The 27,991-nt window shown below is 41.2% G+C and overlaps 1 protein-coding gene across 5 annotated transcripts in view; it reads right to left on the bottom strand.

Annotated features, from left to right (window-relative positions):
* The window catches only part of LOC139755299 (uncharacterized), a 151,755-nt gene that overhangs the window by 73,561 nt on the left and 50,203 nt on the right, over positions 1 to 27,991 (bottom strand). For 4 of the 5 annotated variants that reach the window (XM_071673412.1, XM_071673411.1, XM_071673413.1 and 1 more), the window contains exons 5-6: positions 24,779 to 24,913; positions 3,377 to 3,523 (exon numbers count right to left, since the gene is read on the bottom strand). In XM_071673412.1, the coding sequence (XP_071529513.1) occupies positions 3,377 to 3,523; positions 24,779 to 24,913 (282 nt within the window). The remainder of the gene's footprint in view (positions 1 to 3,376; positions 3,524 to 24,778; positions 24,914 to 27,991) is intronic. The other variant, XM_071673414.1, reaches the window with a different exon arrangement.

Below are 27,991 nucleotides of genomic sequence, written 5' to 3'. Positions count from 1 at the left end.
TGCAGACACTGGTGACTGAGTTTGGTAAAATGTGTGAAAGAAGAAAGTTGAAAGTAAATGTGAATAAGAGCAAGGTTATTAGGTACAGTAGGGTTGAGGGTCAAGTCAATCGGGAGGTAAGTTTGAATGGAGAAAAACTGGAGGAAGTGAAGTGTTTTAGATATCTGGGAGTGGATTTGGCAGCGGATGGAACCATGGAAGCGGAAGTGAATCATAGGGTGGGGGAGGGGGCGAAAATTCTGGGAGCCTTGAAGAATGTGTGGAAGTTGAGAACATTATCTCTGAAAGCAAAAATGGGTATGTTTGAAGGAATACTGGTCAAACAATGTTGTATGGTTGTGAGGCGTGGGCTATGGATAGAGTTGTAAGTAATAACAGGGTAAGGGAGATGTGTGGTAACAAAAAGAGTGTGGTTCAGAGAGCAGAAGAGGGTGTTTTGAAATGGTTTGGTCACATGGAGAGAATGAGTGAGGATAGATTGACCAAGAAGATATATGTGTCAGAGGTGGAGGGAACAAGGAGAAGTGGGAGACCAAATTGGAGGTGGAAAGATTGAGTGAAAAAGATTTTGAGTGATTGGGGCCTGAACATGCAGGAGGGTGAAAGGCGTGCAAGGAATAGAGTGAACTGGAACGATGTGGTATACCAGGGTCAACGTGCTGTCAATGGATTGAACCAAGGCATGTAAAGCGTCTGGGGTAAACCATGGAAAGTTCTGTGGGGCCTGGATGTGGAAAGGAACTGTGGTTTCGGTGCATTATTACATGACAGCTAGAGACTGAGTGTGAATGAATGGGGCCTTTGTTGTCTTTCCTAGCGCTACCTCGCACACATAAGGGGGGAGGGGTCGTTATACCATGTGTGGCAAGGTGGCGATGGGAATGAATAAAGGCAGCAAGTATGAATTATGTACATGTGTATATATGTATATGTCTGTGTATGTATATATATGTATACATTGAAATGTATAGGTATGTATATGTGTGTGTGGACATGTATGTATATACATGTGTATATGGGTGGGTTGGGCCATTCTTTTGTCTGTTTCCTTGCATTACCTCGCTAATGCAGGAGACAGCGATAAAGTATAATAAATAAAAAAATAAAATAAAATTTGAGCAAATAAGTTATGGAACAAGTAAGTACATGTTGGCCGTACCATTTAAAGGCCCAACGGTGAAAGTGATGGAAATAATGTAGCACATTTTTTTGTCATCATATATAAGGAACATACTGAGAAGATAATACCACTGAGCCAAGTGATGAGTCATATGATTCTGAGACTTCACTACAGATAAAAACCTACTGACGAAACTGCTTAATGCATATCAAAGAAGCAAAACTGAATACTCCTGTTTTGTACGGTCAAAAGCAAATCAAATGGAAGTAAGTATATTACAGAGAGTTCAGAAGCACTTCAAGAGCAAAACTGAAGGGCCAGAACATGAACAACCATATAACAACTATATAACATGAAAAGAAGAGATATGCATCACAACAAACTGAAGGTATAAAAGAAAAAAACATTAAACTTGGTATCCTCTCCACAAAGAAAAAAACAGAATTATCAAATTTTCAAAGCTACCATGGAACACATTGAAAATAAATCAGACAAAATACATGTGACAGTCCAACCAGGAAGCTTATTCTTTTGATCTCTTGAAGACTGTTCCCCTCTGTTTGTTTATGTACAGCTCCAGGCCCCTGTGGGCTGTTACAGATGCTTCTCTACCTGACCAGTGACTCATTTGGGGAAAGAGTTTACCTACTTTTAGTTTTTCCTCCATGTTCAATTAACATTTCTTCTTACCATGTGTATATCTAAAACAATTAATTCATCATATCTATCTTCTTGACTTGGTTTCACATTTCTAATTAATACAAAATACCTGCTGTATATTTTTTCTTGGTCTTGCATACTGTAGGCATTCAAGCTTATGGCTCTTCTACAGTAGCACAGCCAACAGATCTTTTTTACTCTTGAAAATTTCACTAAAATAACTGGGTACTATAACAAGCAACTTCAACTTAAAAGATGCAACATCAGTCCATGCTTTTCCTATTTCTTTCACTTTGCTTTGAAAACCCAAGAGTAAACAAACTATTTCCTGGTGGCATAACTTGGGAAGAGCTATTCAAAAGATTTTCCTATTCAAACTCAAAGAAACTGGCACTGTCCAGTGTATAAATTGTTTTTCTTTATTCATTCAACATCACACTATAAGCAGACCAATCCAGATGTGGAGAATGTTTAGGCATAATTTTCATATACCATGAGTTATTTAATGTTTCTTGCACAGTAAACTCCCATACCTCACTTCCACTTGGAACCACTCACCCATCTACCTTCCTACTCATACTTATTTTCTTACTAAAAACTTCTCACTGCATCTAGTACCTTTCTTCCCACACCATATACTTATGTAGCACTTCCCTCATAGCATCTCTGTCCACCCTTATGATATACTTTTTTCAGATCCATAAATGCAACATACAAATCTGATTCCCCTAATTGCTTCTCAAGCATTTCACAGCATCCTCTATCACTCCTAAATCCACATTGCTTCTCCCCAGTCTGATGCTCTACATATGCCAACACACTCTCGATTACCATCTCCCATATGACTTCAAAGGTATACTAAATAGAATTATAACTTTATAAATAAAGCATTCACTTTTATCGCCCTTGCACTTATGTAATGGCACTACATAGGCATTCTACTGGTCCACAGGTGCCACACCTTGGGCCATATGCTCAACAAAAATTATGACTAATCAATCAATAACACTGGCATCCCCTTTCTTGAAAAATTCAGTTGCAATGCTATTGGCACATCTTATATTACACAACGCTTTCACCACCTCCCATCTTTCCGCTACATGATTTGCAATGACTCTTGATCCACTTACTTACTTGACCTAAACACCCTATCATCTAACACATTTGACAGTCCTTCAAAATACTAACTCCATCTCTTCTTTACCTCTTCTTTGCTTATTACCACTTCTTCATACACATGTACATACTCTTCTAATACTGAATCAATGTGTACAAGTTTTATTCCAAATAGATATTTTTGTGGTTTTAGTTACAACTCTTATTGTCGACAATTCAAGTACAAAATCTATAAAATATGTCAATTTAGAATGCAGAATCTTGTAATATGACAGATATTCTTAACTGCTTTGTTCTTAAGTAAATAAGATGGCAGCCATATGTGAAAACTAGATATCATTTTGATATCCAAAGTCATCTGTATGAATAAAGTGGTCAAGTTTCTGGTATACCACTGGTCTTACATTAAACAATATACCGTACAAGAGACAAAGTAGTCACAGCTGATGAGGTGGACAACAAAATATGAATCAAACTAACCCTTTCCTCATGAGTCTCAGTCTCCCGTGTGAGAAGGATCTCCGCTATTAAAAGGGAGTACGTCACTATGTTAAATGTCATGAATCCACAAAAGGACTTGCTAAGGAACCTGGGCCGTTCACATCGAATGTCTCGCAAGTGGAATGCCTGGAAAGAAATGTATATCATAAATATATATTTATTTTATTTATTTTGCTTTGTCGCTGTCTCCCGCGTTTGCGAGGTAGCGCAAGGAAACAGACGAAAGAAATGGCCCAACCCACACCCATACACATGTATATACATACACGCCCCCACACGCAAATATACATACCCATTCATCTCAATGTACACATATATATACACACACAGAAATATACATATATACACATGCACACAATTCACACTGTCTGCCTTTATTCATTTCCATCGCCACCTCGCCACACATGGAATAACATCCCCCTCCCCCTCATGTGTGCGAGGTAGCGCTAGGAAAAGACAACTAAGGTGCCATTCGTTCACAGTCTCTAGCTAAGTGTGAACGAATCATATCATAAATACTTTATATATTAAGACAAAGAGATCAATCTCTGAAATAAAAAGAAAAGCAATCATAAATACTTTAAACATTCAGAAAGAGATCAATCACTAATATAAACAGAAATTGCACAGTCCTGCCCTTATATGGAATTGTAAATATAAATGTATAACCCTGAATGATGAATTACTTAAAAATGATTTTTCAATACAAATATATCTCCATTTTATCATGTAACTCTTTTGATGCATGCTGTTTTGCCTCTCTCCCCATATTTAGAAAAAAAAGTGCACACAATTCTTTTCCTTAAGAATTAAGGGGAGACCCACCAGTGATATTCTTTCCTATCTTACTAATGTCTGGTCATCATCCCTGAAAGATTTTGGGGAGTCATATGTAGTTGCCCTTGACATATCTATGGCTTTTGACAGGGTGTGGTATTGGGGTCTCATCTCTAAGCTCTCCTCTTCAGGATTCCCTCCCTTGCTTTGCTCCCTCATATCTAGCTTCCTCTCTGGCTGATCTATCTCTGTGGTTGTTGATGTATCAGTCTCCCCCCTTTTCTCCATCAACAGCGGTGTCCCTCAAGGTTCTGTCTTGTCCACTACACTTTTTCTCCTTTTTTTCAATGATTTCCTCTCCACAAATAATCCAACGTACTCATACGCTGACAACTAAACACTGCATTCATCCACATCTTCAATTCTGCTCCCTCTACTCTTACTCAATCTGCATCTCATCTTGACACAGCTTCCTCAGTAAACTTGGACTTGGACAGGATATCTCAGTGGGGTACACAAAATCTTAAGTTAAGAGCCTCCAAGACCAAATTTCTACCTACCTCTCTATCCAAAACTCCTCACAACTCTTATCTCTCTTTTGATGGTTCTGTAATTCCACCAATTTGACTAAATGAACATACTTGGTGCTAGCTAAACCACGCAATACTTAACAAGCTGATGCATCACTACAAGGAATGCATCACTACAAGGAAAAATACTATCTGAAAGAGTGACTAATTGAATGCACATAACTTAAAACTTACATTTCATAACTTTTTTAATCAATTAAATGATTAGGTGCAGGAAAACTCAACACCAATGTCTTTTCTTCTGAATGAAGAGATAAGCATTTATGGTTTACGAGAAGCAAACAATTTATCAGATTGGCTTATCCCATATCAAGGTGGCACAGGTGTGCCAGAAATGCAACTATGGATGCTTCAAGAATAAGGGGATACCTCAGTCTCAGCAAGTCACTAGAAAAGGTGCACATCTACCAACTGTGGTCACCAGTAGGTTACTGAGACCTCCTACTATAAAGAAAAATACTATCTAAAAGAGTGACCAATTGAATGCACATAACTTAAAACTTACATTTCATAACTTTTTTAATCAATTAAATGATTAAGAGCAGGAAAACTCAACACCACTGTCTTTTCTCCTGAATGAAGAGATGAGCATTTATGGTTTACCAGAAACAAACAATTTATCAGATTGGCTTATCCCATATCAAGGTGGCACAGATGTGCCAGAAATGCAGCTATGGATGCTTCAAGAATGAGGGGGAACCACAGTCTCAGCAAGTCACTAGAAAAGGTGCACATTCACCAACTGTGGTCACCAGTAGGTTGCTGAGGCCTCTAGGTAGTTCCACTGATTGCTTGGTTGCCCTCTATGGCCAGACAACAGAACTTACAAATCAATTTAAATTAGAAAATTGTGTGTAGAAAGACATCCAAAATGCAATCTGCTACACAACAGTAGGCTGATGTTCATTGTATCGAAAGAGTTAACACACTTCAATAAGTGGGGTAACAATCATGCTACGACATAATAGTTAAGAAAGTCAGGCTAAAAAAAAAAAGAAAAAAAAAGGAGAGGGGAGGGGGACTTGATTCCACCATTTGAATTTCTAAATCAGTCTGATTTTGAAAAATCTTCAAGATCCGCAAGGACACAGAAAGTAGTGTATTCTGAAAAAAAATTAAGAAACTTGGAAAAGATGTCTCAAAGTTTCACAGTATCAATACGAGCCTGTCAGTGTAGACTATGAAATTGTAAATCAAAAAGTTCCAAAGGGTATCCTCACAAACCAGACCAAATGGTTTTGAGGTGTAAGGTATATGTTTAAGGGGTTACACCTATATTCTCTCAAACCTAGACTGTATCTACCCAGACCAGATCTGGAATGTATTTTGGGTCTGGTGGGAAAAAAATCACAAATTAATCACATCACTTCAACAAAATGTCCACAACCTGGAATGACATCTTTTTTTTTTCTTTGGCAAGCTAAGCAAAACCTGGACACTAGCTTGTCTTCAAATTGCCCAGGTCAAGGAAGACCCAGATTCAGTGTCCTTGTTTGGAAACAATATATTGAATGTTAAAAACAGTTAAGAATGGGGGATGGGAGCTTGTAAGAGTAGCACTCCTACATACAGTAAAAAAATGACATTACAAAAAGGTAGTTATACATTCCTAGTATGGGAATTCTTCAAGCCTCCTTAATGTAATGGTTAGTGTTGTAAGCCATCACTCAAACAGGTCTGGGTCTGAGTTCCACACAGGGCTGCTAGCACACAGCTAACTCATCTGGTTGATAAATGGGTACCTGATGTAATTTGGGGTGGGCACAATACTTGTATGTATACATGTATACATATGACTGAGACAAGATACACATTTACGAGATGGCAAGAAGAGCATAAAACCCTTTCCAGTAGTATGCAAATAGTAATGACACACATGTCAGAATAGCCTTCTCAAAAGAGGTTGATGTCACTAGCAGAATGTTGCAAGTTTCTGTTCTGGATGAATGGAATGAAATGAATGAAAGCAATGTAAATACAAGCAGCATATAGAAACTTATGGAGCTGTAAGATAGCAATGAATGTTCAAAAGATGGTGCCCCGCACGTGTAAAAAATCCCTCCAAACACAATACAAATTTGTAATCACACACACACACACACACAAAGGAAGTGCTTTGGAAGCAATATTGGCAACTGTTTAATAGTCATATAAAAGGACTAACACACACATACTCGGAGACTACTGAGAGTAGTGTGCAGGAAGGTCTGTGTGCAAGTTCGGCAGCTGATCAACTGATGAGGAGCAAGAAGAATGATGGAGAGGAATGTAGACCTGGGGTCATGATAACAGAGGAACACAGGAAATTAAGAGGAATGGCTGAAAGAATAATATGCCACTCATGGTTTTAGGCATGAGTCTGAAAACTGATCAACATTCATGACCTCTGGTTGGAATTGGTCAAAATCGTGGGATCTCTGAATTTTCGAACATTCTTGCCTTGTGTTCCCAAAGCGAGATTCTGGTCATTCACAATAAGCAGGATAACGCATCAAACTGTCCTGCAATACTGAAAATTCTTTCTCTGTACACAAACTGAAGAAAAAATAAAGCTTGCATTTGTCTGGTAGTGGAGTGCTGTTTAACCATTCCCTCCCTACTGGCTGAGATCTACAGTCAATGATATTCTGAAGACAAACAGTGAGTGCAAATTCACCCAAACTAAAATCACGATCATTCCACAAAGGCTTTGTACAGTTACATACATATAATAAGCAATATGCATTTATAATATCACCGTTCTATATACCTCCACATTTGTCACCTGAATTACATCAAATTTCTCCACTTTAGATGCTGAAATTCAATTTGTTTTTACTCTACAATGATGAGAATCATTGCAGTTACTCTTACCTGATTACCGATTTTTTCTTCCCTCTATTTTGTACCAACGGAGAGAGAAGTGTATACAGCATAATAAATACTGTTGTCTTGAGCTCTTCTGTAATGTAAAGATGGTTCAACAGCCAGCAGGTCAGTATGCTTCACCTTTGTAGATGAAGTCCACTTTGAGTACCCATTTCCATCCCAAGTGCAAAATTCGGGAAGCCAGACCCATAGAAACAAAAATTCTGTAAGTTTTCTAGAACTAAGCAACATCCCTGAATGGCTATATGATAGATGAATCGTGTGTATCAAAATGTGTCAGAATACACTCATTCAGCATAATAGTGTCAATGAATTGTCAAATTCATTTACATTTTCTCGGTATCCAAGTCTCCTCTATCATTGATATTTTCTTTTCTGATTACAACAATGCCTTAATGATTGCGTACAACTGAAATCTATACTTCACTACCATCCGGCATGTGGTTAATTATTCGAAAAACAGAGACTCAAGTACGAAACACTGCAAAACTGTGTAGCAGTCAGCTACACTTGAGACCAAAGTATAGAATTTTCATCCCGATTAACACATTTAATTTCCACAATAAAATATAATTTGTATCAAAAGCTTTTGCATATACGATAACTAATGCCATTGCCTTTACGTAATGTTGCTTCCATTTTGTTCACTATCGACAAACGATTGAAAAATGCTGTGCCCATCAAGTTAGCATAAAATGGAACAAACTGAATCAGTCACATGTAACCTTGGGTACCACAGACTACTTATTTTCGTATGGCACTAGTATCGCTTAGAAATACTATATAAAATAGAAAAAAATTCTTCAGATATTCGCAATTTCGATTAGAAAACTGAAAAACAACTTGTACCGCTTCTGATTCAGTCATTTCCATTATGCTTGTTCACCACAGTAAAGTAGCCTTAAAAACTGAATAAAATAAGATGCAAATAACTTAGATTTAAGCATTACTCTCCTCCCAAACAGAATTCAGATTGTCTCAATCTAATATGTTCGTATCTTCATAGCAAAATACGGAGTGAATAAGATGACATGGGGATTTGTATAACACTATAAAATAGAAGTGCTTCAAAATATACAAGTTGTAATGTTGAAATTATTCAAAGTGAGAACATTACCGGTAGTTTAATGAAATGGTCTTCCACTGTCAGGCAAAACAAAGATCAAACTAGAGATGACTTTAAGAAACGAGCAAAACCGTTTATATGGAATAAGTCAAGTGCTAGTAACTGTGCTCAGTTCTTCAAAATTACTTTTTGTCACTTTTTAGGCATTCTGAAATAAAATTTTTCTTGTCTTTAGGCCAATCGCATTTTTGTAGTTATTGTCATCAGTCATTTTGAAAATATTTTGTACACCGCACTGGACAACGTATTGGTATACACTTTACGTGTAATAATCAGTAATATATTAAAATATATTCACACTATTTTTTAACATTAAATCATTACGAAGAGAGTAACTCCGGCCTTATGAAAACTCGTTGGTAACCATCTTGAATGTGACACATATTTAATAGTTTTTGTCCATGTACACATACACAGTGTCTTTGATACTGTAGGTGAATGGCACATTGCAATAGGCCTATTCCAATTTCCCATTAATGTAAATGTACCTACATATGAGGATACCTGAACGCATTGTGCAACACCCAAAATATGACTATGGTACGGTAATCGTGAGGTTTTCGCACAACGAAGGATAACATTTGGTCCCAGAGAGCGGCATAATGGTGGCAAAGAGAGAGAGAGAGAGAGAGAGAGAGAGAGAGAGAGAGAGAGAGAGAGAGAGAGAGAGAGAGAGAGAGAGAGAGAGAGAGTGTGTGTGTGTGTGTGTGTCCGGTACACTTGCACCTAACCTCCACCTCTACTTTTAATATGGTGGCTGCTGGAATGTGGTGCCAGAGGCGGAGGCCAGGGTGCAATACGCTCCTGATAATGTGCACTGCATTCTATCAAACACCTAAAGTAAGTACTGAGGACAAAACATGCGAACATTAAGAGTGATCATAACGGACGGCCAGATAACGGTTGCCCTTTTGTGGACCACATCACCGGTATTTCCCCTACCACGTCTTTCATTAATCTTTATCATATGATCGACAAGAAGTAAACATAAAACAAGAGAGCGTTACATACAGTTAAAACTTAAATGTTTACATTTATATTTCCAAGAGGGTGGGCGGTAAGAAGTGAAGCATACGTATGTATAACTGCGTCCAAAAGTGGTGTCTCGCGGTACAAGTGCACCCATGTCCAGTGAGAGGTGGTGCAGGGACACATCGTACCCGGGACCTCACAAAATGCAGAATAACAGAGCGCTCCATTCCATCCCTCATTTTCCATGCCCTTTTTGGCCTTAAAGCTCATGACATAAAACCGTAGTGGACAATACAAGATGACTGATGGAGAAGAGAAGGGGACCCTAAAGAAACTCTGTACCCCCTGATAAAATTCCTCTCAAGAGGCCCTGCACTAACCATTACCGTTCTCATGGCAACTTCGCCACTGCCATTCCCTCTCTATATATAAAAAAAAAAACCAACTGGTTTTGCGATTTGAATTGTGCAATTTTTTCTGAATTGATAAATTTACAATATTCGTAGTAAGAAAACTTCCGAGCTACCCGGATCTGAACCGCTGAAATCTCCAACATAACATTCTTCTCGTTAAGTCTCTCAACGTAAGACGGGGAGGTGGGGGAACGCCGATTATTATATGTGCACTATTAATGGTGGTGTCGTTGCATTATTACCGCAATTGTTACTGGTACCTTTATCAACATTATCATCATTACAGGTATTGTTGTCACTTATCATTACTATAGCTAGTATTATCATTAACAATAACACTATTGTTGTTAATGAATTTCCCATCCAGTTTAATGCACAATGGAACTGTCCCTTAAAGAAATCATGCTATTGTATCCTTGAAGTTAGTTAGTGTCAAATTGTAATACAGTAAGTTCAACTTATTCTGTTCCTTTGCAGCAACTAAGCGTCTCTACTCAAATTGTGCAATGAGGTCTAGAACACTTAAATTGTACTCTGATAGCAGTAATGTGATTAAGCATTCCTTTGGGGCAAATATGTACTAGCCTTGTTGAGGACTAGGTTCTGATTAGTAAGCTTTTAGAAGTTTGGAGGTGATTGAAAGGCTAAGCTCTTGAGTACTCCGTTTGTTAAAGGCATATCATGTACATATCATAGGGAGCAAATATGTACTAGCCTTGTTGAGGGCTAGGTTATGAATACTAAGCTTTTGGAAGTTTGGAGGTGATTTGAAGGCTAAGCTCTTGAGTACTCTGCTTGTAAAAGGCTCATCATGTCCGATGCACATGCATACTAATATATAATATTGTTGGGACAACTATTCCTTCAAACGTACCCATTTCTGCTCTCTGAGATAAAGTTCTCGCTTTTCACACTTTCTTCATTGCACCCAGAACCTTCATCCCATTCCCCCACCCTATGACTCACTTCCGCTTCCATGGTTCCATTTGCTGCTAAGTCCCTTCCAAATATCTAAAACACTTAACTTCCTGCAATTTTTCTCCATTCAAACTTACATCCCAACTAACTTGTCCCACAACCCTGCTGAACCTAATAATAACCTTTTTCATATTTACTCTCAACTTTCTCCATTCACACACTTTTCCAAACCCAGTCTCCAACTTCTACAGTTTTTCACTCGAATTAAGTCACCAGTGCTGTATCTTCAGCTAGCAACAATTGACACTTCCCAGGCCCTCTCATCCCAACAGACTGCATACTCGCTCCTCTCTCCATAACTCATGTATTTACCTCCCTAACCATGCCATCCGTAAACAAACAACCAGGGGACATTACACACACCTGTCGCAAGCCGACCTTCACTGGGAATCAATCATTCACTTCCTACTCGTACATATGCCTTACACACTTAATAAAAACTTTTTAATGCTTCTAGCAGCTTATCTCCCACACCATATATTTCTAAAAACCTTCCACAAAGCATCTCTATCAACCCTGTCATAAGCCTTCTCTACACCCATACACCCTACATACAAATCTTGTTTTTCTAAGTATTTCTCATATAGGACGCTCGTGGTGTAGCGGTTAGTGTTCTTGACTATGACGCATTAATTGGCCACCCAGGGTTGAGCACATAAGGTATGAATCCTGGTTGCAGCAGTTGGTTCACAGTCAACCCTACTGTTCATCCACCCCTAGGGGATGGTCAATAAAATGGGTACTTGGCTCAGGTTTTGGGAGCGATGAAGAATGTGTGGAAAGTGAGAACGTTACTTCAGAGAGCAAAAATGGGTATGTTTGAAGAATGAATAATTCCAACAATATTATATGGGTGCGAGGCATGGGCTAGAGATAGGGTTGTTTGGAGGAGGGTGGATGTGTTGGAAACGAAATGTTTGAGGACAATATGTGGTATGAGGTGCTTTGATCGAGTAAGTAATGAAGGGGTAAGAGAGATGTGTGGAATTTAAGAGGGTAGTTGAGAGAATGAATGAGGAAAGATTGAAAAAGAGGATATGTGTCAGAGGTGGAGGGAACAAGGAGAAATGGGAGAACAAATTGGAGGTGGAAGGATGGAGTGAAAAAGATTTTGAGCGATCGGGGCCTGCACATACAGGAGGGTGAGAGGCGTGCAAGGAACAGAGTGAATTGCAACGACGGAGTATACTGGGGCTGATGTGCTGTCAATGGACTGAACCAGGGCATATGAAATGTGTGAGGTAAACCATGGAAAGGTCTGTGGGGCCTGGACGTGGATAGGGAGCTGTGGTTTCGGTGCATTACACATGACAGCTAGAGACTGAGTGTGAACGGATATGGCCTTTTTTGTGTTTTCCAGGCGCTATCTCACAAAAGCAGGGGGTAGCAATGCTGTTTCCTGTGGGGTGGGGTAGTGCCAGGAATGGATGAAGGCAAGCAAATATGAATATGTAAATGTGTATATATGTATATGTCTGTGTATGTGTATGTATGCATGACTCTCTTCCGCTTCCATTCGCTGCTAAGTCCACTCCCATATATCTACAACACTACACTTCAGTTTTTCTCCATTCAAACTAACATCCCAGTTAACTTGTCCCTTAACCCTAGTGAACCTAATAACCTCTTATTCACATTTACTCTCAACTTTCTCCTTTCACACACTTTCCCAAACTCAGTCACCAACTTCTACAGTTTCTCACTCAAATCAGCCACCAGAGCTATATCATCGGCAATCAATGACTGACTCACTTCCCAGGCCCTCTCATCCCCAACAAACTGGATACTCGCCTCTCTTTCTCTCTCCATAACTCTCCATAAAACACCTCCCTAACCACTCCATCCATATACAAATTAAACAATCATGGGGACATCACACACCCTTACCGCAGACTGACTTTCACTGGGAACCAATCACTCTCCTCTTCCTACTCGTACTTATGCCTTACATCCTTGATAAAAACTTTTCACTGCTTCTAGCAGCTTACCTCTCGCACCATTTACTCTTAAGTCCTACCAAAAAGCATCTTATTCAAACCTATCATATGCCTTCTCCAGATCCATAAATGTTACATACAAATCCATCTGTTTTTCAAAGTATTTCTCACATATATCCTTCAACAAAAACACCTGATCCACACATCCTCTACCACTTCTGAAACCATACTGCTCTTCCCCAATCTGATGCTCTGTACATGCCTCGCCTTCTCAGTTTCTCACTCGAATCAGCCATCAGAGATATATCATTGGCAATCAATGACCGACTCACTTCCCAGGCCCTTTCATCCCCAACAGACTGGATACTCACCTCTCTCTCCATAACTCTTGCACTCACAAATTAAACAACCATGGGGACATCACACACCCTTACTGCAGACTGACCTTCACTGGGAACCAATCACTCTCCTCTCTTCCTACTCGTACACATGCCTTACATCCTTGATAAAAACTTTTCACTGCTTCTACCAGCTTACCTCTCACACCATATACTCTTAAGACCTTCCAAAAAGCATCTTTATCAAACCTATCACATGACTTCTCCAGATCCGTAAATGCTACATACAAATCCATCTGTTTTTCTATGTATTTCTACATATATTCTTCAACAAAAACACCTAATCCACACATCCTCTACCACATCTGAAATCATACTGCTCTTCCCCAATCTGATGCTCTGTACATGCCTTCACCCTCTCAATTAGTACCCTCCCATACACTTTCCCAAGAATACTCAACAAACTTATGCCTCTGTAGTTTGAACACTCACATTTATTGCCTCTGGCTTTGTACAATGGCACTATGCATGCATTCTGCCAATCCTCAGGCACTTCACCACGATCCATACATACAATGAATATCTTTACCAACCTATCAACAACACAATCACCCCCTTTCTTAATAAATTCTACTGCAATACCATCCAAACCCACCACCTCACTGGATTTCATCTTCTGCCAAGCTCTCACTACCTCTTCTCTCTTTACCAACCATTTTCCCTGACCTTCTCACTTTGCACACCACCCCAACAAAAACACCGTACATCTGCCACTGTATCATCAAACACTTTAAACAAACCTTGAAAATAATCACTCCATTCTTACTTCATCACTACCTGTTAATACTTCCCCCTAGCCCCCTTCACCAATGTTCCCATTTTTTTCTCGTCTTATGCACGGTATTTATCTCCTTCCAAAACATTTTTCATTCTCCAAGTTTAACGATACCCTCTCACCCCGACTTGCATGTGTCCTCTTTTTCATCCCTTGCACCTTCCTCTTGACCTCCTGCCGCATTCTTTTACATGTCTCCCATTCACTTGCACTCCTTCCTTGTCCGTATCATCCAAATGCCTCTCTTTTCTCTTTCACTATCAACTTTATTTCTTCATCCTACCACTCGCTACCCTTTCTGATCTGCCCACCTCCCACCATTTTCATGCCACAGGCATCTTTTGCACATGCCATCACTGCTTCCCTAAATAGATCCCATTCCTCACCCACTTCCCTCACATCATTTGCTCTCACCTTTTGCCAATCTACACTCAGTCTCTCCTGGTAATTCCTCACACAAGTACCCTTTCCAAGCTCACTTACTCTCAACCATTCTCTTCTCCCCAATACTTAATTCGTTTATAGATGGAGAGCTTAGGGAGATAAATGCAAGAGTTTTGGAGAGAAGGGCGAGTATGCAGTTTGTTGAATGACGAAAGTGGCGGGGAAGTGAGCCAGTTTTTGTTTGCTGATACAGTTCTACTGGCTAATTTGAGTGAAAAATAGCAGAAATTGGTAACTGAGTTTGGAATAGTGTGTGAAACGAGAAAGTTGAGAGTAAATGTGAATAAGATCAAGGTTATTAGGTTCAGAAGGGTTGAGGGACAAGTTAATTGGGATGTAAGTCTGAATGGAAAAAATTAGGGGAAGAAGTGTTTTAGATATCTGGGAGTGGACTTTGCAGTGAATGGAACCATGGAAGAGAGAGTGAGTCACAGGGTGGGAGAGGAGGTGAAGGATCTGGGAGCATGAAGAATGTGTGGAAGGAGAGAACATTATCCTGGAGAGCAGAAATCAAGTTTGAAGGAATAATAGTTCCAACAATGTTATATGGTTGCAAGGCATGGGCTATAGATATGGTTGTATGAAGGAGGATGGATATGTTGGAAATGAAATGTTTGAGGACAATATGTGGTGTGAGGTGGTTTGATCGACTAATGAAAGAGTAAGAGATATGTGTGGAAATAAAAAGAGTGTGGCTGAGACAGCTGAAGAGGGTGTGTTGAAATGGTTTGGTCATATGGAGAGAATGAGTGAGGAAAAATTGACAAAGAGGATATGAGTGTCTGATGTGTAGGGAATAAGGAGAAGCAGGAGACCAAATTGGAGGTGGAAGGATGAAATGAAAAAGCTTTTGAGCAATCGGGGCCTGAACATACAGGAAGGTGTGAGGCATACAAGGATTAGAGTGAATTGGAATGATGTGGTATACTGGGGTCGACGTGCTTTCAATGGACTGAACCAGGGCATGTGAAGCGTGCGGGGAAAACCATGGAAAGGTCTGTGGGGCCTGGATATGGATAGGGAGCCGTGGTTTTGGTGCATTACACATGACAGCAGGAGACTAAGCGTGAATGAATGTGGCCTTTTTTGACTGTTTACCTGGTGCTACCTTGCTGAAGCAGGGGGTAATGATGATGTTTCCTGTGGGGTGGGGTAGTGCCAGGAATGGATGAAGGCAAGCAAGTATGAATGTTATATATTTCATTTATTTATCATACTTAATCGCCATCTCCCATGTTAGTGAGATAGCGCCAGGAAAAGACAAAAAAAGGCCACATTCATTCACATTCAGTCTCTACCTGTCATGTGTAATGCACTGAAACCACAACTCCCTTTCCACATCCAGGCCCCACAAAACTTTTCATGGTTTACCCCAGAGACTTCACATGCCCTGGTTCAATCCACTGACAGCATGTCGACCCCAGTATACCACATTGTTCCAATTCACTCTATTCCTTGCACGCCTTTCACCCTCCTGTATGTTCAGGCCCCGATCGCTCAAAATCTTTTTCACTCCATCCTTCCACCTCCAATTTGGTCTCCCACTTCTCCTTGTTCCCTCCACCTCTGACACATATATCCTCTTTGTCAATCTTTCCTCACTCATTCTCTCCATGTGACAAAACCACTCCAACACACCCTCTTCTGCTCTCTCAACCAACCTCTTTTTATCACCACACATCTCTCTCAACTTTTCATTATTTATGCGATCAAACCACATATTGTCCTCAAACATTTCATTTCCAACACATCCACTCTCCTCTGCACAACCCTATCTACAGCCCATGCCTCGCAACCACTCTTCCTTCAAACATACCCATTTTTTGCTCTCCAAGATAATGTTCTTGCCTTCCACACATTCTTCAAGGCTCCCAGAACATTCGCCCCATCCCCTACCCAGTGACTCACTTCCGCTTCCGTGGTTCCATCCACTACCAAATCCACTCCCAGATATCTAAAACACTTCACTTCCTCCAGTTTTTTCTCAATTCAAACTTACCTCTCAATTTACTTGTCCCTCAACCCTACTGAACCTAATTACCTTGCTCTTATTCACATTTACTCTCAGCTTTCCTTTCACACACTTTACCAAACTCAGTCACCAATTTCTGCAGTTTCTCACCCATATCAGCCACCAGCGCTGTATCATCAGCGAACAACAACTAACTCACTTCCCAAGCCCTCTCATCCACAAAAGACTGCATACGTGCCCCTGTCTCCATAACCCTCCAAACTATGGAGACATCACGCATCCCTGCCGCAAACTGACATTCACTGGGAACCAGTCATTCTCCTCTCTTCCTAATTGTACACATGCCTTATATCCTTGATAAAAACTTTTCAATACTCCTAGCAACTTACCTCCCACACCATATACTCTTATTCCTTCCACAGAGCATCTCTATCAACTCTATCATATGCCTTCTCCAGGTCCATAAATGCTACATACAAATCCATCTATTTTTCTAAGTATTTCTCCCACACAATCTTCAAAGCAAACACCTGATCCATACATCTTCTACAATTCTGAAACCACACTGCTCTTCCCCAGTCTGATGCTCTGTACATGCCTTTACCCTCTCAGTCAATACCCTCTCATATAATTTCCCAGAAATACTCAACAAACTTATACCTCTGTAATTTCAACACTCACCTTTATCCCTTTTGCCTTTGTACAATGGCACTATGCATGCATTCTGTCATTCCTCAGACACTTCCCCATGAACCATACATACAGTGAATATCCTTACCAGCCAGTCAACAACACAATCATCCACTTTTTTAATAAATTCCACTGCAATACCATAGAAACCCGCCACCTTGCAGGCTTTCATCTTCCGCAAAGCTTTTACTACCTCTACGCTGTTTACCAAACCTTTCTCCCTGACCCTCTCACTTCGCACACCACCTCTACCAAAACACCCTATATCTGCCACTCTATCATCAAACACATTCAACAAACCTTCAAAATACTCACTCCATCTCTTTCTCACCTTCGCCCCTATCCCCCACCCTGTGACTCACTTCTGTCTCCCATGGTTCCATCCGCTGCTATTTCCACTTCCAGATATCTAAAACAATTAACTTCCTCTGATATTTCTCCATTCAAACTTACATTCCAACTAACTTGTCCCTCAACCCTACTGAACCTAATAACCTTGCTCTTATTTACATTTACTGTCAACTTTCTCCTTTCCCACACTTTCCCAAGCTCAGTCACCCACTTCTACAGTTTTTCACTTGAATCAGCCATCAGTGCTTTATCATCGTCAAACAATAACTGACATACTTCCCAGGCTCTCTCATCCCCAACAGACTGCATACTCACACCTCTCTCTAAAACTCTTGCATTACCTCCCTAACCACCCATCCATAAACAAATTAAACCATAAGGACATCACACACCCATGCCACAGGAACCAATCACTCTCCTCTCTTCTTACGTGGACACATGCCTTACATCATTGATAAAAACTTTTCAATGCTCCTAGCAACTTACCTCCCACTCCATGTACTCTTAAAACCTTCCACAAAGCATCAGTATCAACCCTAACATATGCCTTCTCCAGACACATAAATGCCAAATACAAACCCAACTGGTTTTTTAAATATTTCACACATTCTTCAAATAAACACCTGATCCACACATCCTCTACCACTTCTGAGACCACACGGCTCCTCCCCAGTCTGATGCTCTATATATGCCTTTATCCTCTTAATCAATACCCTTCCAAACAATTTCACAGGAATACTCAACAAACTTTTGCCTCTGTAGTTTGACCATTCAACTTTATCCCCTTTGCCTTTGTACAATGGCACTGTATATGCATTCCGCCAATCCTCAGGCACTAAACCATGATCCATACATACAATGAACATCCTTACCAAACAATCAACAACACAGTCACCCCCTTTCTTAATAAACTCAACTACAACACCATCCATACTCACCACCTAGCCAGATTTCATCTTCCACAAGGCTTTCACCACCTCTTCTCTCTTAACCAAACCATTTTCCCTGACCCTCTCACTTTGCACACCACCCCTACCAAAACAACCTACATCTGGTACTCTATCATCAAACACATTCAACAAACCTTCAAAATACTTACTCCATCTCCCTCTCACTTTATCACTACCTGTTATCACTTCCTCCCTTGCCCCTTCACGGATGTTCCCATTTGTTCCCTTGTCTTTCACACATTATTTACCTCCTTCCAAAACATCTTATTCTCCCTAAAGTTTACAGATACTATCTCACCCAAACTGTCATTTGCCCTCTTTTTTCAACCCTTGCACCTTCCTGTTGACCTCCGGTGCCCTTTCATACATCTCCCAGTCATTTGCACTCCATCCTTGTCCAAATGCCTTTTCTCTTTCACTAACAACTTTACTTCTTCATCCCAATACTCACTAGCCTTTCTAATCTGCCCATCTCCCACCTTGCTCATGACACATGCATCTTTTGCACAAGCCATCAATGCTTCCCTAAATACATCCCATTCCTCACTCATTCCCCTCACGTCATTTGCTGTCACCTTTTGCCATTCTAAACTCAATATCTCCTAGTACTTCCTCACACAAGTCTCCTTCCCAAGCTCACTTACTCTTACCATTCTCTTCTCCCCAACAGTCTCTCTTCTTTTTTGAAAATCTCTAAAAATCTTTACCTTTGCCTCCACAAGATGGTGATCACACATTCCTCCAGCTGCCTTTCTCAGCATATTAACATCCAAAAGCCTCTCTTTTACATGCCTATCAATTGACATGTAACCCAGTAATGCCCTTTGACCATCTATCGTACTAACATATGTATACTTATGTATATCTCTTTTCAAACCAGGTATTTCCAATCACCAGTCTTTTCTTCCAAACACAAATCCATAAGCTCTTCACCATTTCCATTTACAACACTGAACATGCCATGTACACCAATTATACCCTCAACTGCCACATTACTCACCTTCGCATTTAAATCACCCATCACTAATACTCGGTCTCGTGCACCAAAGCTGCTAACACACTCACTCAGTTGCTCCCAAAACACTTGCCTCTCATGATCTTGTCATGACCAGGTGCATTAGCACCAATAATCACCAATCTCTCCATCCATTTTCAGTTTTACCCACATCAATCTAGAACATACTTTCTTACACTATATCACACAATCACAACTACTGCTTCAGAAGTAGTGCTACTCCTTCCTTAGCTCTTGTCCTGTCACCTACCCCTGACTTTACTCCTAAGACTTTTCCAAACTACTCTTCCCATTTACCCTTGAGCTTCGTTTTACTCAGAGGCAGAGCATCCATGTTTCTTTCCTCAAACATACTACCTATCTCTCCTTTCTTCTCATCTTGATTACATCCACACACATTCAGACACCTTAATCTGAGCCTTCAAGGAGAATGAGCACTCCCTGCTTGACTCCTTCTGTACATGAAGAAATATATCTACTGACGCAAATTAACGTGTATGTGAAGAACTATCTGCTACTAGCTCGTGAAATTGAATGAGAAGAGCTATATACTACTGGCACAGATGAAGGCATATATGAAGAAATACATGCTAATGTCATAGATGAAGGTATATGTGAAGAACTATATGCATTTGATACAGATGAAAGTGAATGTGAAGAACTATATATAGTGACAGAAATGAAGGTGTTCATGAAATTGAATGTGAAGAGCTATATACTACTGGCACAGATGAAGACATATATGAAGAAATACATGCTAATGTCATAGATGAAGGTATATGTGAAGAACTATATGCATTTGATACTGACGAAAGTGAATGTGAAGAACTATATATAGTGACAGAAATGAAGGTGTCTGTGAAGAACTATAGCGACACAGATGAGGGTGCAAGTGATGAACTACAGGCTATTGAAACAATGCAAGTGTATGTGAAGAACTAAATCTACAGACACAGATGGTGTATGTGAAGAACTATATCTAGACACAGGTGAAGGTGTATGTAAAGGGCTCTTATGAGCTGACACAGATAAAGGTGTATGTAAAGAAGTACATGTTACTGACAAATATGCAGGTGTTTGTGAGGTACAATACCAACTGAAACATTTGAAGGTTTATATGATCTTAATGCTACTTACACATAAGAAAGTGTTTGTGAAGAACTTAATATTACCAACACAAATGAGTGTGTATGTGAGGAACTAAATGTAAAGATTCAAAGCATATTTACTGCTATGGATTCCTATCTCCAACTCTAATGGAATGGGCTAGAGGTAAGATCCTAAAAACCAATACATGAAAGAAAGGACATGGAACATTTGGGGGTTTATGAGATACCAGGCCTACAAACCACAAATGACTCTAAATGATAACAATTATAACAATACCAATTTGAAAAATACCACTGGTAATCCATGACGAAAAGGCAGCATCTGAACCATTTGACTCTGGGCTTTAATTCTTTAAAAACCTATTCATCAAATAATACCCAAAACCAACTAGTGTTCCTGCTATCAAAGTATATCAGAAAGGACAACAATTTTAGTAGTCAGATGTGAAGCTTGAAGGCTTGACTGTAATTATAAGATGACATTATAGTAAGAGCATGCTGTGAGCACATTACACAGCAGGTTTCTTAACGTGACTTCCAGCTTATCCAGGCTCATCAAGGGATTCTAATTTAAACCTGCTAAACCAGAACATTTTCAAACTTTTTCAAACTATCTTGGTTTAGAGTCACACGTCTATACCACAGCAGCAACCACACCAACTGTGGCAGTGTTAGCACCATCATGCAACAACACACTCCTTACCACACCATTACTAAAACCCTAAAATCTACAAGCAACACTAGACAAGCATGGTAGGGTCGAATGAGATGCCACACTCCACAGTGATAAGTCTCCCTCACCTCCACACTTTTATCTTACAATTTCCATTCTGTTGGCCTTTCATGGAATGGCAGGGAAGGGATGGGAATGGGGGCACAATAGTGGGTTAGAACTGGGCACACTGGTAGGTAGGTGCACAAAAGTAGGAAAGCCAAGATGGTGTCAGATCTCCCAAGTCAAGCCTGGCCTGATCTGGACTCGAGCTAGTGATATGAGACATGACCTCAAGTAAAGGGAGTCATGTTGGGGAAAGACCCTCCCCATGGGCTGGACACAGGAGCTCCAGTAGAAAGGGGAGCCATGGCAAAGAAGACTCCCTCTAGCCTGCACACAGGAAATCTAGTTCAAAAGTCAGGGTGGGAGAAGATCAACCACTGACATGAATACAGGAGCTCCGGTACAGGGAAAGTCATGGTGAAGGAAGACCAACATCTTAGCCTGGACATATGAGCTCCAGTACAGAGGGTTACAGTAGGGAGGACCCCTTCCCCTGGACATAGGAGTTCCAGTAGAGGGGTAGCCATGGTGGGAGAAGACTAACCTCTCAGCCTGAACACAGATGCTCCAGTATGGGGGATTATAGTGGAGGAGGGCCCTCCCCTGGACTGGACAAAGGAGTTCCAATAGCGGGGAAGTCATGCTGAAGAAGACTCCTGGAGCTGGGTAGGGCAAAGTGGTAGAGGGGTAAACAACCTGAGGGGAATTCATGTTGGTTGAAGAGTATGCCTCCCCATCCTACCAACCAAGATAATAGGAGGTCCAGTACTGCAACCCTTAAAGGTCACAATACACAGTGAGGGGTAAATACAGTATCAAAGAACTCACTCATTAGCACGGGTGAGTCAAGTATGAAATGACAAGGTTTGAATTTCTATAACGGGGTTAGTCAAGTAGGAACTGACTTTCTGAAAGGGGTGAATAAGGCAGGAATTGACTCTGGCAGCAGTGAGTCAGAGACTGGCAATCTCTAGCAGGGTGTTGGGTGAGTTAAGCAGGGGCTGACTCTTGAGCAGGAAAGTGAGTCAGGCAGTGACTGACTCTAGCAGGGGAGTGAGTCAGAAAGGAAGTGACTCTGGCAGGGTTGCGAGTCAGGGAGGGGCTAACTCTAGCAAGAGACTGAGTTATACAGGAACTGACTGTTATGGGGTGTATCAGGCAAGAGACATACTTTCTGGCAGAGGGGTGTCATGTAGGGGCTATCTCTGGCAAGAGAGTGAGTCGGGCAGGGAATGACTCTCTGGCAGAATGGTGAATCAAGCTGCAACTAACTCTCTGGTAGGGTAATCAGTCAGGAAGGAATTGACTCTCCGGCAGGGGTGAGTTAGGCTTGAACTGACTCTAGCAAGGGTGTGAGTCATGCAAGGAATGACGTTCTAGCAGGGATGAGTTAGACAGGGACTGCCTCTGACAATGGTGTGAGTCAGGCAAGGACTGGCTCTCTGGCAGGGTGTGTCAGGCAGAGACCGACTCTGGCAAGGGTTAAGTCTGGCAGACACTGACTCTGGCAAGGAAGAGTCAGGCAGGGGTAGACTTCTGTAGGGTAGTGAGTCTAGCAGAGGTGTGAGTCAAGTAGGGACTGACTCTTTGGCACAGGGGTGTCATGCAGGGACTGTCTTTGACAATGGAAGAGTCAGGCAGGGACTGAATGTCTGGCAGGGTAGTGATTCAAGCTCAGGCAGGAAGTGACTGTCTGGTAGGGTAGTGATTCAAGCTGGGACTAACTCTGGCATGGTAGTGAGTCAGGCAGGGACTAACCTAACAGAGGAGTAAGTCAGGCAGGAACTGACTCTCTGATAGGGATAAGCTAGGCAGGAACTGTCTCTGGCAAAAGTGTGAGTCGAGCAGGAGTTGACTCTCTAGCAGGGGTGAATTAGCCAGAGAATGACTGCCCTAAGGGAGTAAGTCAAACAGGGAATGACTCTTTGAGAGGGTGGTGAATCAAGCAGGGACCGACTAACTGAGGAGTGAGTCAGGCAGGGACTGACTCTATCAGGGACTATCTCTCTAGTAGGGGTGAATCCGGCAGAGATTCACTCTCTAGTAGTGCACTGAATCAATCATGGACTGACCCTAGCAGGTGAGTGAGTCAGGCAAGAATTAATTCTCTGGCAGGGGTTGAATCAGACAAGGACTGACTCTGGCAGAGTGCAAGTCAGGAAAGGACTGACTCTGGCAAGGAAGTGAATCAGTCAGTAATTAGCTCTGGAAAGGGAGGTAGTCAGGCTGAGGATAACTCTCTGGCATGATATCGAGTCGGGAAGGGACAGACTTTAGCAATGGAGTAAGTCAGGGAAAGACTGACTCTAGTATGGTGTGAATCAGGCAGGAACTGATTCTATCACTGGAGCAAGTTAGAAAGGAAGTGACTCTCTGGCAGTGCAGAGGCAATGGACTGACTCTAGTTGGGGAATATGGCAGGATGCTGGCTAGTGGGAGAATGAGATAGGTAGGAAGTGACTCCAGCAGGGTAGCGAGTCAGGCAGGGACTGACTCTCTGGCAGGGGTGAATCATGCACTGACTGATTTTCTAGCAGGAGTGAATCAGGCACGGACTGACTCTAGCAGGGGCGAGTCAGGCAAGGGCTGACTCTTGTGAGGGAGTGAGTCTGACAGGAACTACTCTGGCAAGTAATGACTCCCCAGGAAGGTTATCGAGTTGGGCAGCGGCTGACTCTATGGCAAGGTGGTGAGTCAGGCAGGAACCGACTCTGGTGAGGGGGGGGGGGGGGGGAGAGTTAGACTGGGGATGACTCTGGCAAGGAAGTAAGGCATGGACTGACTCTTTGGCAAGGTACTGACTCTGGCAGTGGGTATGTCAGGCAGAGACTGACACTCTGGTAGGGTAGCGAGTCAGGCAGGGACTTACTGCTACAGAATGAGTCTGGCAGGGACTGACTATGATACGAGAGGGTAAAGTAGACAAAATCTTTGGCAAAGGGTGACAGGAGGAGTGTCACAGGGAATGACTTGCTGGAGAGAGAGAGAGAGAGAGAGAGAGAGAGAGAGAGAGAGAGAGAGAGAGAGAGAGAGAGAGAGAGAATGGGAGTACTATGAGACAAGAGATAAGAAGGATGAGTCAGGTGAAGGAAGTACTGTAGCATATGGGGCCTAGCTGGAGGGTGACATCGCATCAAACTGAAGTAGTCCTTGTACTGTACAGTCTCTGGCAGAAGTTAGCAGGAAAGTTAAATGGGCGAGCGGGTGTGAGAGGCCTGGGAGGCCCAGGACCACATACCGTAGCCAGGTGGCCAGACGAAGGGCTAAAGCCTGGGGGAGACGAGGCTGGCCGAGGCATCTCCTTAAACTGTTGACACTGCTCGGTGGGTGTACGGTTCCCTCTCATCACTGCAGCGTAGATCGGCCGCCTTATCTGAAGATCATATACCCTTGAGTCAGTGCAGCAGCTGCCGTCCTTGTCCAACGACAGCTCACGCAACTAGCTGGGCACAGAGAACCAACAACACAAACCTCCAAATTTCAGATGGCGCTAGATTCACTCCCGAAAAGCGATAAACTTACTAAAATGACAGCGAAAAAAATGCTCTTCGAATTATTTCTGCTCTTTTGACGTGCCAAATTATTAATAACAGGTATGACTGACTGCTTTAACACTAAAACACTCACCATTATTCCAGTTCTGCCAATTCCCAAATTTGCAATCTCTTCGTCCTCAGTGTCCTGGGGTTGTTGTGGTCTATGTGAGGGTTCTGGTTGCAGTTGCAATGACTCGTATGCTTTCAGTGACCCAATGTTTTTCAGTACTTCCTTGGGCAGTTGATAATCATAACAGCAGTTTCCACTTTTTCTTAGTCCATACTTGATAGTATTGCATTTAAGCTTTTGGAACTCAGTCTACTTTGAAGCTTTTTCGTTCATGACTAAAAGTACGGTCTACATCAGTGTTGGAGTGAGGCAATGTCAGCACATTCAAAACCAACTCAGAGAGGACACGGAAGGGATTTTCTCCTGTTCCATCCCCGAAGGAGGCTATTTCAACCTAAAATGCTAGAGTGCCAGTGTTCTGTTTCCACAATACATGAAGCTTCTTCAACTGGAACTCAATGCGTGTGAGAAATTCTTCGTTATCAGTAAACATCTTTGCTAATTCCAGTATTCCAGGTTTTATGGGTTGCAAGCATTTACTTGCACTCAGTGATGACACTGACTGTAACATTTGGACAATGTCTGGCAAAAGTTGACGAAGTTGTTACACTAACTCCACTACAAACTGTATGCATCTTCCTTGATTATCCTTTTCATCGGGAAACTTACATAATGCCATCTCCTTTTCAAACCCATACCCCAATACAGATGTGGGTCTAAGTAGCTATCTACTAAATCTCCCTCTGCCTAGATAAGGACCTTAGAACTTATGGAATCAATAAGTTGAATAAGGTCACTTAGCTGTCTAGTTGGATCCTGTACCTCATATACATATACATGCTGAACTTCTCCAAAAATATGCTTCAGGAATATCAGGAAGGCTTAGTTTTTCTTGTCACAAAACATGTCATAAAGGATCTGAGTTGTGTAACACCTTTCACCATTTCAAAGCATGTCTTAAAGTTCAACCCACCGCTGCAGTATTCTAACAACTGCTGATTCAACTGACAGCCATCGAGTCTGGCTTAGCTATATTAATATCAATGGAACTTGACCATCATTGATCAAAGAAAAGCTCTTGTACCTTGCTTGGTGAATGGCAAATTGAAAGAACCAATTATAGGTCTCTCTTATCATAAAACCCAGGTTCCTAGGGAGACACACTGCTACAACATGAGACAGAGCTAGCTGTAGAGAATGACAAACACGCAGAACCGGATAGCGATATCCAATAGTTCCATTACCATAATGTCAATACTCTCATCAATTACGAGGCTAAACTTCTGATTGTCTATAGCACTTTTCAAATCACTGTAAAAATGCAAGGCAATCACACACCACACAACTGCACTAGACTTCGACCTTTTTTACTTGAAATTCTTTCATCCTTTACTGTCTGCAAATCATGCTTTGCACAACTCACTAAGATGATCAATAACACAAAGCATTCTGCAATGAATAGTGATAAATTTCCTCCAGTTTCCCATGCGTCATAACTCACTTTTTCAAACAGGATTGTTTTGCTGTCTTTCAATGTCACTAAGTTTGGCAGACAATGGACAACGGCAATACTTGCAAAGACATTTGGTGTCATCCCCCTCTACTTTTCTTAACCACTTTTCATATTTGGGATCTTTCAACCACTCTGCGCTAAAACGTTGAGTATATTTCTTACTCATTGTCGTGTTCGTTAAATGCAATGACCTGCACACACACACACAACCAACAATGTTACTGTCCATGCCTACAGATAGTTCTGTCACCACCAAGAGTATGACTGAACCTGAACTGAAGGAGGGACATGAAGAGGGGGTTTTCAAAGAAAACACCAGAACAACCTGTTCAAATTTTTCTCAAACATGTTTATTTCGATGAAAATGAACTACGTGCAATATTTGTATTGTTTTCTTTATCATCTTAATAGGTTTCAAATAAACTTCTTAGATAACTAACATATTTTAATGTATGAATTTCCTCATATATTGAAATAACACTAAGTTTGGTGCAAAATACACACACACACACAAAAAGCCGAAAAACGCACTAAGGTGTAAAATACGAAATCTAGGGGCTAGATCTATACAAAGCACGAGATGTAGCACCAAAGGCGTTAGGTTGGCAACTCTGGAAAAGAAGTCAAAAAAATGTTTCATATGCAGCAAACACCCCTCCAGATTCCTACCATAGCAGTTTTGTCCTCCAGGAATATTATGCCTTCTGGGCTACAGCACAGTATAAGCCTTTCCAGCTTATTCTTTTTAACGTTTCCAAACTGCCTCATGCAAACTTCAGAAGATACATAAAAGTAATTTTAAACTAGAATTTTCCTCTAGCCCGACCTCCTCGGGTAAATAAATCATCAGCACAACAATGATTGCATCCTGTTCACTGTGTAAGCAGATGGCTTCATTATACCCAAAACAGTGTGCCATTTAATTTTCTTTTAACAGTAAAACTAACTATAAAATGTAACATCAAAACAGTTCCAAAAATGTCAACAATGGCAAGGTAGGGCATCATACAATCACTCGTAAAATCAAATGTGGTACACCATCTTTCTTATATTTCAGTAAACAAAACAACTCACGACAAGACGACACATAATCCCTAACTAGTAATTCTTGGTACAATTACGGGCAAAGTTGAAATCATATGGCATCAAAGGATCTTACAAGCCTACATTCCTACACAAGAGATGAGTTCAAAACCCCAGGTGATAAGAGTACAATTCTGAGTGGTCTGAATCAGCTAAGAGTGTATGATGGATCACTGAGGCATCATTACTAGACACCACCTAGGCCCAGAATGTGCACATTCCTTGCCACAACACTGGACCAGATTGTTC

The sequence above is a fragment of the Panulirus ornatus genome, chromosome 19 (assembly GCF_036320965.1).
Source record: "Panulirus ornatus isolate Po-2019 chromosome 19, ASM3632096v1, whole genome shotgun sequence".
NCBI lineage: Eukaryota > Metazoa > Arthropoda > Malacostraca > Decapoda > Palinuridae > Panulirus > Panulirus ornatus.
Note: the sequence above shows the minus strand (reverse complement) of the source record. Positions and strands in the feature narration are given on the sequence as shown.